This window comes from Diorhabda carinulata, chromosome 10 (genome assembly GCF_026250575.1).
Source record: "Diorhabda carinulata isolate Delta chromosome 10, icDioCari1.1, whole genome shotgun sequence".
NCBI classification, from domain to species: Eukaryota; Metazoa; Arthropoda; class Insecta; order Coleoptera; family Chrysomelidae; genus Diorhabda; species Diorhabda carinulata.
In genome coordinates, this window is record NC_079469.1 from 12,166,830 (window position 1) to 12,185,316 (window position 18,487).

At 30.4% G+C, this 18,487-nt stretch overlaps 1 protein-coding gene across 1 annotated transcript in view; it reads left to right on the forward strand.

Annotated features, from left to right (window-relative positions):
* The first annotated feature begins 4,093 nt into the window (after positions 1–4,093).
* LOC130899107 (putative transcription factor SOX-14) overlaps positions 4,094–18,487 on the forward strand; it is an 87,842-nt gene continuing 73,448 nt past the window's right edge. The window contains exon 1 of the mRNA XM_057808876.1: positions 4,094–4,822. Coding sequence (XP_057664859.1) covers positions 4,703–4,822 — 120 coding nt within the window. The 5' untranslated portion in view covers positions 4,094–4,702. The remainder of the gene's footprint in view (positions 4,823–18,487) is intronic.

Below are 18,487 nucleotides of genomic sequence, written 5' to 3' on the forward strand. Positions count from 1 at the left end.
CAAATTTGATATCCCAGTAAGTAATACGGAGAGAAAATGAAACTCAGCAGCGTAAATGTGAAAAAGAAAGAGTTAAATCATGAAATTGAACTCAATGATTTGGATCACAAAAAAGAGTTACTTTTAAAGTGTAATTTAGTAATGAATACCCATTCTGGCAATAATTAAAATAAACATCTGAGGTATCTCTTTGGACCTCCGAAAATTGTCTATTTAATGTATGCGAGTTCGTTCGAAAATAAGTTCTGAATTCTTCCGAACAGTCAGAATAGCCACGAAGTCGTCAGAACCGTTGAACGATCAAAAAACTTTATTTTTTCATGCTGTGTCTGTTTTGGACGTTTTCTGGTGTTGAGTTTGAAATGATTTATTATTACTTCAATATGAATACAATACATTGATGAATGAATGAAGTTGGATACCTTTGAAAATCCAATTCCAGTCCCACGAAGAATTTGTTAGAGAAATAATCGGTTTTAGATGCACTAGAATCTTTAGACGTTCAGTCGAGTCATAGAGGTCATTTTATTGCTCCACTTCGACCAATCCATCTACCAGAAAATATATTATTTCACCGTCTAAATAGAAGAACGTAATTTGGTGTTGCTCCATCTTGTTGAAAGTGAATATATTTTTGTTAGTCAGGTTATTAGCTCTATCAGTTTGTTTGTCCCAACTAGTTGTTATTAGGAAATCTAAATTTTCTTGCAACAAGTTCAAGCAGAACAAACTTATCAAATTTCCTGCAGTGCATTCGACAACGAAACAAATATGGTGCAGAAGATTCTTGTTTTCATTTATAAAATCAGTCATTTATTCACAAAATCCTTCTATCAATATCGTCAGAGATTAGCTTTGCACTATTAGAACGGAAGTGAAAAGAACATCAAAAAGGAGTCTGTGAAGATGAAGACCCAGACCAAGTTAGTCTTTGTCTTGCATAAGGTTTTTTTGCCTTAATCTGGCAGTGAAATAAGTAGTCTTGGTCTTGTAAGGTCCGGTTTTAGTCTTACCTTGGTCTTTCCCGAGTCTTACACGTTTCTGGGAGATTTTTGAAGACCAAAAATATTTTAGGAAAGCCTGAAATTTCCTCGGTCAGTCCGTTGTATCTACAAACCAGCTAAGCGCGGTCGCGGTGGCCCCAGCTACACTCAGGTGCAACAGGTGTGAAAAATTGATGCACTAAAAATATATTTTAGGAACGCTGTCGTTTGGATATGTTGCAATATACTATTATAGATATCTAGAATCGAAACGGCAGACCATTAACGCGGTTCTAGACTTGTGGCACACATTTTGAAAATTTCAAGAAACATTTTTTTAAACATATGTTATTCTTTGAAGTATTAGATGCTTATATTTCTGAAGGTAGAGCGATACGTCGGTTCCTTCGACCTGGCACGAACCAATATTAAATTTTAGAGGATAATAATGATATTGTGAAAATATAATTGAATAATTATATTTATTTATTACTTCTTGAAGTCGAATATGCAATTACAAAATATTAATTATAAGAAATTAATTTCAAATATTATCAAAACACGGAAAATGTATATTTTGATTTCTGTTCATTTTTCAGTATCATCTTCGTCATGATAATGAATTTCATCATCTGCTTATTTAGTTTCTGTGAAGTAAAATTAAAAATTTTCATTAACATCATTAGTTTAATAGCTACTGACAAATTGTTGGAATAAACTAAACCTACTAAGGTTTAACAGTGAATTTTGTTAATTTATTCAAAATATGAAAGAAAAGAGTGAGTCAGTTCTTAATTATTTATTAGAGAAACAAGTTCCCACAGTTCAATCATATAAATCTAAGAAAAAAATTAAATCAGTAAATGTCTGGGAAAACGTACATACCTGCCGGTCTAGTCTGATGGTAATGTATGTAAAATCGACCCACCAATAAACCAGACGGTGTGGTCGGGTAGTGTGTAGGATGGTTAAATATATATGTGGTTATTAAGGGAAAACGTCATCATAATTAATATTTGAAAAATATAATTAAAACTACTACGATGGTCGCTATATTGGTATATAGGATAAAGGTAAGTTATTTGGTCGAAAATATGGTGATGGAACTATATATACCACAGTTGAATGTTTCTTTGAATGAGATTCGGTACATTCAAGTTGAATTTTCTGATAATTTCACTATAAACTGGGGTTTTTCTTACTATGAGAAAAGTTTTGATATAAAACCACAGTAAAACATACAAATGGATAAAAATTAAACTTTTCTTCATCTTTACCTAACAATTGTTAGGTGAGTTACAGATTTCTGCTGCCCGCGATCTCAGCTAGGTAGCGACGTGCTCTTATACAGGGTGTTTGAAGAAGAGGTGGTCCCATCTCTAGGATAGATAGAAAACTGAAAATATTTGGTGTTTGCTCAGTAAAAAATTTTCGTAACGTATTCAAGATAAAGGGCGTTGAAAAAAAAATTATACACATATGTATCATACAATGTTGCCGTAACTACTAGCAACATTGTATTGAAATTTGTATTTATGTCTGATCTAATAGAGGGCACTAGTTACACGGTTCGTACCAAGTTAAACATACCTTGTCGCGTTAAAGTGGCCTCATTCGTGAAAAGAATACATTTCAAAAAATTTGGATCCTTTATTGTAATGTTTGACCTAAAACAAAGAGACAACACATTTTTCTACCATAATCATGTTTATTTTTCAACAGAGTCTCCTTTTAAGTCCATACACTTTTTCCAGTGATGCCCTAACCTTTTTAACCCTTACAAATGACAATAATTGTCGTCCTTCTCTTCAAAATAGGCGTTTATATATGCGCTAATGTTCTCGTCTGATGAAAATCTTTCTCTTGCAAGTGAATTTCTCATAGCATGCAAAAATATATTACACAACTTAGAAGTGTCGACATCTCTAGGTTAAGATCAGAAACTTCTTAGACAACCCTCGTAAAACGACACTGTCTCTTAATTACTTAATTAATTAGTTTTCAATGGAGTATCCAATAAATTATTTAAGGTTATCATTTTTCTCGATTGTTGAAAATTTTTAATATCATGAAATAAATGTGAACAAATCAGAGTACTTTGGAAGTTACTATCATAATAATACTTATTATTATTATCAAATATAACTTCGATGAACTTCTAAATTACTACCGTACAAATTATTTCAGTATTTTTGTGATCATTTTAAAGAATTGTTGGAGATCACCCTGTACTATTGTATGGGATTAAGACTCCCTAATATATCTACGAACTTTACCAGCCCAATTTTTCAATGATTCCTTTTTTAAACTAGTTAGCAACGAGAACGACACAAATTATGCCGAAATTAACCTAAAATACATCAATTTCCGACTAAAAAACTCGTAAACCATCAATTTTTCCATTCGGTGCAAGTTGTGAGCAGAACACAGCTGCAACATTATTTATTATCTATTTAAATAATGAAATAAAAACATCGGCACAGCATTTCAGACCTCAGATGCACCCGCTGGTTTCTAGATACTTAATTTGTAGATTGTGTTGTTTGTAAAGGTAGCGCAAATTCAATTCAAAAATCCGACTTTATGCAAATGCTCAAATAATTATATACATAGAGATAATTGAAATGGTTTGACATTGGATATCAAATAAATAAATAATTATAACCAACCAATGGTTGTTAGATTATTGAAGAATATTCAATTTCAAATATGTGTGACCCATTGTCGCATTCGAAAATCAACATATTTTTAATTAGCACAGTGTTTCTGCACTATCAAATGAGTATTCCAATATCTATATTATTGTCTTCAGAAAAAGTTTTCACTTAAGCTAGGTTCACTTATATTGCCCTTTAATTTATTTTCATCATTAAATATATTTGACAATTCGAATTTAATGATTTCATATTTCGAAAACATATATTAAAATCACCATTTTTTTTTCATAAAAATAATTCAAATGTTTCTATTTAGTGAATATATTTTGTGGAACCTTGCGGACAGATTCGATTCAGATTCTCCACAACACCTTCAACTAGCGGCTCCAAGCGATAGAAAATCAAACTATACGTATTGAAGGTGGGGTATAAACGAGTCTTCTCTTTCTATTTATTCGCTATTCAACTGTTCAGTGTTTATGTATCGTTAGTAGTATGCAAACGTTACGTTTATTTTTGTTTAGGTGTTGACGAACTTTTTCGCGTAGTGTAAGTTAGATGCGCACCGTAACCACAAATTTCGAAAACTAAAAAATAAATTTGAACTTTCTTTAAATTTTATTCATAAAAAAAAAGTTTCACTTTTCGACTTGTTTGTTAATATTGAACTTGATGAATAATAGTAATTAATTGATTGATTAACTGTCGAAAATAATATCTCGTTTAGTGCATATAGATTGAAGGGTAAATTTATTACAAAAAAACATACAAGTGTCAGATTCATATACCTATCATCAGCTGTCCGGGGTTCCGATTCAACAGAACTGCGCAATCTCACACCCCACCTCGCTCGCCATAGAGGAGAACAGCTGAGTTGAGATACAAACTCAAAACATACAGTTCGTGTTTTCAGTATACATCTAACCATTGAAGGAGATAGTGTAATATGCTAAGATAGCTGGGTGCAAAGCACTTAGGACTTAGACAAATTTTTTCTCCTGCTATAAGTGACTCGATTTAGTGGGTGTTGTGCGATTTTTTTTTTATTTATTTAATTTGGATATGTTGCCTCAAAATATGGATTCTTCAAGATCGGAGACACTTTCTTTGAGTGGTCAGCCTATTTTTGGTTCGCAATTGGTTGATAAAAATTCTGCTACTCCCTACTCTGATGCTACTCAGGTAGGTGGGATTTTCTTAACATTATTTTTTTATGAAAAAATTTTGTGAAGTGTTTTGTGACTACTTTTGGATAACGTTTTTTAAAACTTATTTATAGCAGGTATGAGATTCATAACTAAGTAGGCATTTCCTAATTTGTGATAGTAAAAAAATGAAGTTATCATTTTCACGAAAATTATTTTTAAAATTGCATGCTTCTCCGACTTGTAGCAATTTGTGCTTGGAATATTTTCTTTTATTTTAATAATTAGGATTCTTCTGTTATGATCTTCAAATTTTTTCCCAAATTTTATAGCCATACAGGAGGCCCATTAGGATAAAAAGAAGTTACAAGTGAATAGAATATTGTTTACCAAAAAGTGATAATTATGTAGTTTATTACAAATAACAAGAAAAATGTGATAAATAATTATTTATCAACACATTCTCGGATGTTTGAAATTTTGCTGATCACAATGATTTCACACATTTTATATGGTTTATTCAAAAGTAAAGAATTAACATTTTGCATTTTGATAATATTATTTAAAATACGTAGACCATAAAATTTATTGACAATTGTCATTTTCTTCAACCTATTTTGATAAAATAATACTTGAGTATATCAATTATTATTATCCCAATTAATTATTCTATAAGTTCCACTAATAATTGGAAAAATCTACATATTAGGTAATTTATATTTATCTAAAGAATGTAATAAGTAACAAACTTTAATTAATAATTATTCTTCTTAGAAATAGCAGCATAGTATTTTCTCAATATGACACAGATAAGTAACGTATTTAATGTAGCAATGAATTGACTTAAAGTCTGAAATTGTAACATTTTTGTACTTTAAAAGTACTTATTGCTATTTTTATACCCATTAAGAAAGAGTTGAGCATAATCAGGTGATACCATTTGTTGGTATATTTTTTAAATTTTCATACATTGGGGAACATTTTATTAAAGTTAAACGACAATATTGCATTGATGTATTTCTGTTGTATTAGAACCTTTGAAATATATTTCACTATATTTATGTATTTTACGTACGTAGGGAGAATTAAATCAAACCTCTGTTCAAAGTAATTAACTTTTTAGAAAAGTAGATCTTACTTTGAACGTTTTCCAAAACTTAGTGAATTAGGCTTTTGGAAAGATATTATATTATATATGCGACTCAAAAAATATAGTAATAGCAGCACATAATCAGCGATAATATTTTTGTATATTCAGAAATAACAATTTGCTTTCAAATAAAAGGACCTTGTATTAAACTCGTACATTAGATTGAAGATTATTTATAGTATGAATTGATGTTTATAATATACTGATGCCAGTAGAGGCAATCAACCTATAATCAGAAATTACTAGATTATAAATTATGTTCTTGATATCAACAAGGTTTATTTAAGTGAATTTGAATCCAATATACCTACTTGTGGGTTTAATACTAGGGTTTATTCCTTCAAGTGGTCCTGATGACTAAAAAATACACACCCTTCTAACATTACACATTAAAAAATATTTCTCGTTGAAAAATTTAAATCATTCTATTAACTATTTTCCTACAAATTTATTCTTGATTATAATATGCTGGATAAATTATGTCATTGATTTTATTTTATATTTTTTTAAATTTTAATATATATGTTATGGTCTGTAACTAGTTTGGGAAATACTAGTATTTTTTTTTATATAATTTGATCATGCTTTAGATAAAATATTTTGAAGCAAGTGAAATATGTGAAATATCGAGATTTGGGATAAAAAATTTTCAGACCATCCATAAAATTCAAGTCAGTAGACAATTTTAGTTAATTTAATTAATAGTAGTCTCTATACAGAAAAATGTAATGTCTATTTGGGTAAACGAATAAACAAAACATACATATTTCGATACATAAGAAAGTTAATTTTTTTACAAATCTTTAATTGTAGAAATTTCAATATAGTAGACAAATCCATTAAATAAGATGATCCAGTGTACTGATAGTGATCTTGAAAAAGAAAAATACCAACTATTTAGGCATTTAGCTGACAAATGATCAATAAAATAGGTTCTCAGTTTCATAACAAATTAAGTAGAGTTGATATGTTGCTCCAAAAATATTTTCATCCAAATCTTTCATTACAGAAAACACAATTTTGATTCTATGTCAATTATATATAGTGAAATATTAACATTTAGAATTTTGGGATACAAAACGATCCATAAAATTCAATACAGTAGATAAATCCATTAGATAAAATAATCCAACATACTAATAGTGATAAAGAAAAATGCAAACTACTCAGAAATTTAGGTACAAATAGATATTTAGATATTAGAAGTTCAGGAGATTTTTATTTTATATATACAATAAGCATTATTTATTTAAAAGTGCCCATGGTCCTATACTAGACATGGCATGAACAAAGTCGGCCATCACCGAGTACCAGTGGCAGACAATCTGTTAATACTGCTAAACTAATAACAAAATTGAAATAAAATGTTTAAAAACAAAATAGTACAATTCTAATTAAGTATCAAAAAAATACACATAATCGTAATTATCAGTATCTGACGAATGCAGATTTTAACTAGGTACTTAATTATTTTTAATAAACTTTTAGTTAAATTTCGGCTGATATACTCGGATAAATTTATATTTTATTTAATTTTTGTTATAAGAAACTTCCTATTTGCCATAAATTTAATCAAATCAACAATATTTTCTACTTTTTCTGGAGGAAACATTGGGGAAGATCCCATTTTTCCACTCTGAATATTTTCCATGAAATTTTCCTCAAAAGGTGGTTCTTGGTACATTAAACAGTTGCTATAGGTATACCATTTTCACAGGCGGCTTGAACTCTCTTCTCCATGCCAATATTTTCGTAGATATGTAGAATTTCCTATTTTTGCTCGAATTTATTTTTATCTACTTCCTGACACAATATATTCTTTATTGTACGTATAGTCGACATAGCATTGAAACCACTGAAACGAATAAAAAATAGGTGTAGCCAAAGTATACACATCCTTCATTTTAAAGTAACTTTAATTTCCAGCCCCGCAGGTCAGAGGCCGATTCATGAACTTCACTTTCCGTTTGCCGTTGCCGTTCGCGGGTGACGTTCCTAGTAAATTCTCCACCCTATTCATAACCTTGACGTTGATGCCGTTAACCTGAAAATTTTGTTATTCCTTTTGGCGTGTGTACTGCTCTTTGTTATCGTGATATTTTTCTGTTTATATTTGTAATCCGGTATTTATGGGCGATATTATGGAGTTTTTTTTTATTGGGACAAACGTCACAAAAACAAACGGATCGACTCTTTTCTATTGCTACAAAAGTTGTTACGAACGGCCGACGGAAAAAAATAAAATTCGTTTATGATGGAAGTCAATAACGGCAGACTGATAAGTAAACAGCGACGTCAAACGAAAACTATGAATGTTCATATACATTCAGTCTTTTTATTGGTTAATAAAGTGTCAAATATATACTCTTAATTTGACATTCTTTGCCGTAGCAAAATCTTATTAAAATTCACAGTAATATCAGGATATTTACCTGATAACAACCCAAACATGTCTTGTTTACTCCTCTGTATGAGGGGAAGTCAGTTATATAACGTGGTAACTACACGGGGTTCCTATTCCTAATTTACCTATTAACCGATAGATGGAGACAATGATTGTTTTCTTAATTTTTAGGATCAAACTACAAAGTCTTAGATACAGATATACACTATCTGGATCTGGTGCTTTTACTTTAGTTTCATAAGAATTCAGTGCTTTAAGTCTATTTTTTTACTAATCTTTCATTACAGAATTCACAATTTTTAATTGATGTCAATAATAAACAGTTATATGAGGTAATTAACAGAATTACAGATAGAAAAAAAATGTTACACTATTCAATATACTTCGTCCTTTTACCCTTTAAATTTCAAACATCAAATTGACCGTGAAAATAGTCCAGTCATCTTAGGCCAAATCAGATGAATATCTCGGCAAATCGACATACCCAGTATATTATTGCGTGAGAACTTGTATTTTGGCATCCTTAAACTATTTTCAAAGTAAATATATAATTAGATAGTTGCAAGTTTTAAAATCAGGGGTCCAAGGTCACAAAAATCGATTTTTTCTACATTTTTTGCAAATATCTCGTTTTCTATGGATTTTACGCTATTTGTAAATGTTTAATTATCATTTTTTATTAACTTTTAAATTAAATTAATTTTTTTTTGGTAACTTATCTATTCAATAACACTTACCTGGCCATATAATTAAGAAATTGTTGAGGAATATACCAAAATTGTATTTCAATTTACACTAATGACTTTCTATATAAATAAAGAAGAAAAGAAATAAATTTTTACTTGATGTTTTCATTAAACGTGTCATTTTATAAATTTATTATTACCTAAATTAATAAAAATTTCGAGAACAAGTTTTAATTTCAATTCTCTTCTTTTTCATAATCGTCTCTCAAATTTTCTCTTCATTACCGTCTTCAACTACATTTGTCTCCAAGTCATTCATGATTTCTGGGTCAGAGGTTCTATCATTATTAATATGGGTCTGACATGATACACCTTTAAGACAAGCTTGTTAATTACACTGGCCGCAAGCTAAAGAGCACTGTAACCCCGCTTTCCTGCATACGCATCTTGAGCCACAGCCACTTTTGCAGTTACAGAATATTATATTGAGTAAGTCATCTGGTGCAGGTGGTAAAATAGTCATGATGGTTCCAGGAATTCGTTACGTATCGTTCAACCCCATACCTGGGGTTGTAAATTCTGCTCTTACGGCCTCTATCTCTAAAACAGTTCAAGGTATAAAAAAATGTTGAATACAAATGGCGAAAAGAAAAAAAATAAAATCGATTTTTGTGACCTTTGTCCCCTGATTTTAAAACTTGCGCCCATCTAATGATATGTCACTTTTGAGAATAGTTTTATGATGACAAAGTACAAGTTTTTACGTGATAATATGTCGATTTTCCGAGGTCAACCCCCTATAATGACTGGAGTATTAATGATAGCGGGTTATGTGAATTTTCCTAATTAATGTTAGTCCTGTTTGATTATAAATTACTATACATTTTTATATAGGTATTAAAATTAATTATGAGTGAAAATATTTACCTATAATAAGTAGTTTAACGATACGTCTTGATATTTATATTTAGTTACAATGAACTTTTATTAATCGCATTGTTTATCAAACATTTTTCGCGTTATACTTATAATAATATTTATTTAATTTAGGGCATATAAAAATGTTTATCTTAATCAGATTTTTCTTTAAATCAATTATTCGAAGAAGTATTTAACGATATACCTATCTGATAAAGTTACTTGAAAACAATAAACGTTTATTATACGAGTGGTAATTAGTAAAAATGTTTCTACTGAATACTGACAAATATATTGAGACAGTTTAACTCAAATATGGCCCAGAAGTAGTGACAACTTTATCTTCTTCAATTTAATTTTTTTATGATTAAATATATTTCTTAGTAGGTACAAATTCTCAATTATATTGAAACTAAGCGTGTATAACCTAAAGTTTTATTGTAAAATCTTAGAAACAGCTATTTAGGAGCGTCCTGACTACAATGCCGATGATATTTTTTTACAGATAAATCTATTGCGGAGAAGTTTAGGATTAAATCAAATATGCTTCAAAATTACTTGATTTGATTATTTTTATTGCAAATTGCAAATTAATTGATGCTACTTTTCCAATGTTGAGTATTCTGATTTAGCCAGAAAAATATTTTCTTTATCAAAATATTTTGATAAAAGCAGTCAAAACTAACATTGATATGATAAATATTCAATATTGAGCGCCTCCCAAATCCAAGCACTTTCTAAGTCTACTTTAGTTACTTATTTGTTCTTGCAAAAGCAATTCCATATTATGTCGAAGAGAACCAACCGATCTATTTTCTTTAGCGTAATGTATGGGAACGTTTTTTTCGGTAATTTCTTCCCTTCGCCAAAAATTTTGATTCAATAACCATTATGAGTACTCTGTCTTCATGGCAATACTCTAAATCTATCCACCATTATAAACATGTTGAAAATTATATAAAGATCAAATTAACAATACGGGAATTGAAAATGAAGACGAAATTTAAATTCAAAATTTGGAGGCCAATTATACGAAAACTAGAGTCTGTAATAGAAAAGTTTATATGAAGTACTAACATTATTTTTATGCATCTTATGTACATCAAACTTTTTTCTATTAGTCCTAGGACACGCTGTTTATAAAAAATTAATGAATTGTGGCTATACTAAAAGTAAACTCACTCACACCCCACGATATGCCGATTCCTGACAAAGAGTGGTATTCAATCGTTTAAAACTTGAGTGTAGGAATTGAACATCAGTAGATATCCCAGCTAATTGACTATCATCTCACGTTTACCAAACATTTCTAAATCAATCATCAATTTATGTCATTCCGGACGGCCGTAAATGTTTTTGTATAGGATAATATATTATTTGGAAGAATTAAACGAAAATAACGTATTCTAGTTAGTAGTTATTTCTCACTGACTATTACCAAAATTGTTTTGTTTATTTTATTTCAAACCTCAGTAATAAGAGGGATGCTACTTAAGTTTCGAGATAGACGAATAAAAGCAAATATTTTTATTGTTTTACACTTCAGCAAACGTTTGAACCAATTGTAGAACTATTTTTTCCATTCCGATTGAGGTACCTCCAAAACGTGATTTAAAAACGTAAACCGCTTCTTTAGGAGTAGAAAAATGTTGACCTCGCAATTTATTTTTGCTATGAGGGCATAAGAAGGAATAATTGGGTGCCAAACAAGGACTGTACGGCTGATAATCCATCAATTCGATGTTTTAACTGTTCAAAAACGTTTTTGTTTGTTATAATGTGTGAAAGCTCGCATTGCCGTGGTGGAGAATGGTTTGTCTTTTGCGATTGGTTTCCCTGATTTTTTCGAAAACTTCTGGCAAACAAATGCTGGCATTTCATTCAGAATGGACCGTTTTACCATTTGCTTTGAAGTGCTTCATGCAGGAACAAATTTTGTTGGATATTGCTCGATATGAAAGACCCATAAGGTCAACTGTTTCGGGTTCATATGCATAGAACTAGAGTTGCCTGTCACGATCTTATAGACGTTTATAGTACTCGTATGACAGTGCGTTCTAAGTACTTCACCTTTAAAAATGTCAAACTTTATTATTTCATTGTCAGATTTGACATATTCACATCGGTGTTCCCATATCTCAAAACTTAGTAGCACCCCTGTAGAACGAAGATACTGCTTGATTAATTTATTGCCAACTTTGTATACTGACAAATGATTCTTTCATATATGTTTTCAAAAATAAATTACTAACTCGAAATTTAATATTGAAGATAAATTGGTTTAGTTAATGAGAGCATGTTATTTTTTCACTTAAAATAAAAAACTGTTTCTCCCCCTGTATAAAATAAGTGCCTTAAGATAGCTCATTATTTATTTAAATTCTTTAATTAATATTAATGACAGGATTACAATGTAATTCAATTAATAATCAAAACTAGTATATGAATCATGCTTCATAAGAATGCAATGTAATTGTTGCGTATGAGATTTTCAAATTCAATTAATTAATACAACATTATACCGAAAAATTACAGTTTTTAATATTTAAATGCGTTTCGTAGTTTTTGAATACTGATTCATGTTATATTATTATAATTTACTCATTCGATCGAGGTATCTGGCGCCATCTCTTTACGAGATATCGAAGTATTATTTTTATCAGCGCCGTGTGGCAAGTTCCACGTCTTGACAATTCGCGATATGTCTCTCAAGCTTAGCGATTTTTTCAAAATAAATTAGAACAGTCTGAAGACGATGTTGCAGAGAATAAATTAAAGCTTCTTTTAAATTGCATGTTGATAAAATCACTTACAAAAAATGTGAGTTTTCAAGCATTTTTTCCTTCCTTTATTATAAATAGACATTTCCTCATACAAACACAAAGTTTTTTCAACTTGAATTATGAATCTATGTATATATACAATTACTTATTGTATAATTTCAATAATTAATATTAAACAACAAGCTAATTTATAAAAAAAGCAAGAATTTTAAGTTTCTGAAAGTTTTGACTAAAATATTTATATAATGAATTTGTAAATTACGATGTTTGGATTAAATAATTTCAGTCAGGTTTATATTATTATTCACTTGAATCGATAATTTAAATATTGAATTACAACGTCATATATAATGAATAATCAACATTACACTGTCTGAATTATATGGATTCATGCATCAAAGGAATGCAAGATTTAATGAAAACAATACTAGAGGTAATGAGAATTTACATTAATAAATATTTTAAATTTGTTCCATTAAAATACGTAGAAATGCCATGGCTTCTCGAATGGGGTCAATTTTTTAAAATAAACATGTATGAGGTTATTTACTACTTTAGTTGGAAAAATAAAATACATTACACTCATTTTTATATGAATTTATTCGTATGAATCAAAAGATAATAAACAAAATTTTAAATACATTGTTTAATGCCGGCCATCACGTTGACGGCACTCTTCAAACCTTTTGGATACATTTTCAAAAACTTTATGAAGTAGTGGTGGACGATTATTGCTGATATTTTTTTAAAATTTCGTGGATTATTCTCATAGACCACTCTCTTAAGATAACCCCACAAGAAAAAATCACGTGGGGTCAATTCAGGGCTATTCAATATCACCTCATCGTGAAATTACCTTTTCTGGGAACAACTCGTGAAATACAGCTAAAGAGTTGTTAGTGGTGTGCGATGTGGCCCTATCCTGTTATAATGCTCACATTGTTGCAGTTGAGGCCCGAAAAAATTGCGTATCATGTCGACAAAGCGTCCAGAAGTTACTGTCACTGCATTTCCTCTGTTATCTTCATAAAAGTAGATCGCCGACATAGCGACCCACACGGTGACTTTTGGGCTAAGCAACGGGCGTTTATGTAAGGTCTATGGATTCTTGTCTCCCGACAATTTTGGCGATTTACGTTTCCATCCAAATGAGAATGTGCTTCATAGCTGAAGAACATTGCGTTCACAAAATTGAATCTTTTAACGTAATCATTCTCATGTATATGCTACTGACTAAATGTTTCCAGGCTTTGTTGCTGTCCTTGGACGACCGTGATGAATTTCCCCAATAGTGCTTCCAGTATTATTGAATGTCTGAATTCAAGCTAAAATTGTTGCATTGCTTGGAGCTTTCGCAATGTTACGCAGTCGATAGTATAACCTATACAACCGAACTCTAATAAGTAATCTATTAGTCTCGAAATACGCGAGCTCGCAAAACGAGCTCTCCCTTGTACGGCATGAAGGCAACTAAAAATTTGAGAACCGCGCTAGTAACCGACCCCTGCGCCATCCTTCCACCGCGTATTGTTTGCTTCTCACTCACTCTTGAAACAGTTGGATCGTTTCGAGAAACCTTGTACAATGAAATTGTTATGTTTTTCAACTTACGAAAATATTTTACAGTAGCAAATTCAAAGGGGTTCTGTCACTCTGGATTTAATTGACATTAAATGTTTTATTCAATAAATAAACTTGAATGCAAATAAGTTGAGAACAGTTTTCAATTATGCATGTTTACACTTGGCCATAATAAAATTTGATCCGAATGACTTCAAGATAACTTATCATAGATACTCTTACATAATATGCGCATTGATAAGTTCTTACGCTAGCATAGAAAAACATCTATAAAACGATTATAGTGGTCATACAATGTTTCTTTATCATTTTTTGTCTTTAGCCACAAAATAGGTAATAACTTATTCATAGGCGCGTAATTTTTTCCAGCAATTATCGTCTTGAGGTCAGCGAACAAGAAAAGTCAATAGTAAGTAGATCTGGAGAATGCGGTAGATGCGGAAGCAATTCAAAGCCCAATTCATCCATTTTTTGCCATCGTTTTAATTGGTTTGTGAATTGTCTTGATAAAACAGCACTTCTCTTCTTCATATGTGGTAATTTTTCCGCAAATTCTTTCTTCAAACGCTCCAGAAACTCTACGTCGTATATTGTATCATGCGTATTCCGAAATATTGAAGTTCCCGCTGGATTTTGAGTCTCTCCACGCTTTGGAGTCAATTCATCACAAGGAGTCCACTTGATGGTCGATTGAAAACGGGTGTGAAATTATAAAGTCATATTCCATTCATTGTCACATATCGATGCGAAAATTCGGCTTAATAAAGATTGAATTGCTTTGAACAATGCTTTGAATCATTAATTTGTTGTTGTTTGTCTCAGTTTCACTTTACGATCATCCGAAATTTTGTGGAATTTTCTGATGTTTCCGTCGATGACAATCTCTTTGGGGCGTCCACTGTTTTTATCAACTTAACGGTCAATTCGCTTCGTTTATTCTTAGCGAAAAGGTTTATCTTCCTTGACCAAAATCCAAATAATGTTTCAATAGTACTTTTTTTACAAAAAAATGCTTTATTAACACACGAAATTCCTTACTATCCATTTTTCTCAATCAAAGTTTATCTATAATTCCCAAACGAATAGTACGACAACTGTTAGATATTTATACACGTGCGTTTTTGAGGGATAGAGCTTACTAAAAATCATAAGATTTTAATTTTTCAAAATTTAGGTTTTATCGATATAAATTTTTTTTCTCTCCATTAGCATTAGAAAAATAGATCAGAATCAATGTTTCACATAATCATAACGATCGAGTAATAGCCACGTGACCTGATTATCTTCAAACCTCAATTTAATTTTTTTTGTTAAATTTTTGAAGCAGAATTTATTTCGGGTAATAAGCAACCTCTATCAGCAAAAAACTTGAACCGGAAGTGACGGGGACTACAACTTATTTTTTTTTTCATGAGCTAGTTTTTTATACCGATCACGAATATGTAATTATTTTGTTTCTACATGTAGTTTAAGTTGTGAATACTACAGATAGACAAACGAACTGTCACAGAGATGTCTGCATGAGCTCAAGGCGACGTGGATAACATGTGAATTATTCAAAGTCAAAAATAATAATGAATCTAATTATTAGTAACGATCTCTTGATGAAGACATTTTAATGTCAGATATTCCAATATACGAGAGGAAGGTGATCCATATGTAATGTGTTCTGCTAGTACCATCACTATACAATTATTCTAAGCAAATATTCTCAATGTTAGCTGTAAAAATTTATATTCCTTTTTGGTTTCAAAGTTTGCATTAAAGTTTGTGACTTCAGCTTTGCTTTTATAAGGCCATCTCTTCTGTTGATGAAGAAGCCTTAGTTATCAGCCTAATGCTTCGTTCCACTGCCTGTGTATGACAAGGAAATTTAGGGATCTCAACTTCCTGTTTACTTGGATTGTTTCTTGAAGATCTGCTTCTGTAATATGCCTAAAAGCCGGTGGTTCGGTTACTCTCAAGCTTTGCCAATAGATTATCTCTGTATACTACTTGCAGCAAAGTTAATTGTTGGTATTTGGAAAGTTCTAATACTTAACCGAGTTTCTTGTGATCCCTAATTTGTTCCCTGGAAACTTTTACCATGGCCAAAAGAATGTTTCCTGATTGCGCAAAATATGCATTACACTGAATGGCAGGATTTATGACCTTGTGATACTTTTTGACCATACGTCTAGAATACTTAATAAGCTTGGAAAGATTTTGAACACCATCCGAGAATAAATTGATTTATCTACGACCACCATTAGAATTAACCATTTAAAAACTCATATGAATACGTGAACTATCATTTTTGCAGTGTCGTTTTATACATCCAATATTACTATGATATTTGCTGTTAGCAACGTCTACACGGAATGGAAAATATGTGAGTTAAAACAAAACAAGAATTGAATTTTTAACGTTTCTTCTGGCATTTGCACATCCGGCGAACCCGCTAAACATAAATTAAATGGAACAAAATTTTGTACGATTAATATTTTAACCTAAACGCAATTTTTTTTCACTCCACTCTAGTAACTATTATTCTGAAGAAATCTATAAGAATCAAAATTATATCTTCTATAGCGCAAATTTTGACAAAATTGTAGTATATATTTTATTTATTTTAAATTTAGATCTTATCACTTTTGCCTAACTTTAGATGAGATCACATCTATTTCGAATGTTATTTACATTGAAAAGGAACAATGGTTCGTTGATCTTTTTAACGTTTTGATAATAAATTTTCGTAAAATGGGTAACTAACCTTTTTTAAACCGTATCAACATATTTTATTATTATTTATATGTTTGTTGATAACTAAACTCGTTTTAATATCCGTATTTTTGACAGAAATAGATAAAATATGAACATTATTCAAATTTGTTTTTCAAAAATTTTTTTGGAAAAGTTTGCATATCTCAACAACAAAATATTTTCCGCTAATATTTATGTACGTATTTGACTCTTGGAAGTACAGAAGGTAGAGAATGTGCATAAGGAAACTTGTACGAGCGTGCAACTGAAGCCTGTAATGCTTCTATGGAAGACAGAATTTATTAATTAAATTTATGTTATTTTTATTGATAGATCAAAACGTGTTTTAAATTCAATATATTAAAGGAATAAACTTTTATTATTCATTATTTAATTTAATTATTTTATTATATATTTATCGTTCTGTTTATATTTAATATTGGTTTGTTTTGCGATTAAAAGGATTTTCTAATATCTATATATTTTTCAAAAATAACTCTCATTAGATGCGCTTACTAGAAAAAATTAAAACAACTACAAAATTTTGTAGTCTAATCTTACATTTTTTTTGTTTAATCAAAGCTTTTGGTATTTTCTCTCCACGTTTTTCAATTTCTAAGTGTTGAATCAAATTACCTTCATCTTTAAACTATACAAAAAATGAGTTGATTTTATTAGAAAGCGAGTTATCAAAACACTGATGACAATAAAGAGTTTTAGAAGGTGTTTCACTACAAATTCTACTATATCAATGTTCTTGGTAACTTCAGACAAATTGGCAACATCTGGCAACTCAAACAATACTCTTCAAAGTTAACAGAGTAGTTAACATCTTCTTTCATATAATCATAATACATTATCCAATTATTTCCCTAAACTATAATCTAAAACACCCAAAAAAGAAAAGAATTAATAGAATAAGAATACCTTTAAATGGTCGTGACGCTGTGTACATAGGGCAGTCATCTCAGTATTTAGAAAATAGACTAAAAGGTCATCAATACAATAAAAAAAATAAACTGCCTACAAAGTTTTGAATATTGAAGAAGTTTTGGTGTCGAAGAGGAGAGTAAAAATTGTAACCAACACGATTGTATTCTATAGAGAACACTAGTAAACTATTTCAGAGATAATAATGGATAGGCATCAGGCAAATTCGTATTTATTTCCATTAGATACAGTTTTATGACTTGGGATGAATCCAAAATATAAAAAAAATTAGATTTCAAATCTAATTGTCACCTGTTGGTGACAAGAACCATTTCACATCACAAAACGCTGATTAGAGGAATAAAACACACCTTTGATTCGTGATTACTAAGTATTAGTATTAATTATGATGAATTTGTACTGCTTTCATATTTTAAATGATTCAGTTACAAAACATCAAAGTTATTATGTAAGAGTCGATTAGTCTAAAGTCTTATGTTACCATACA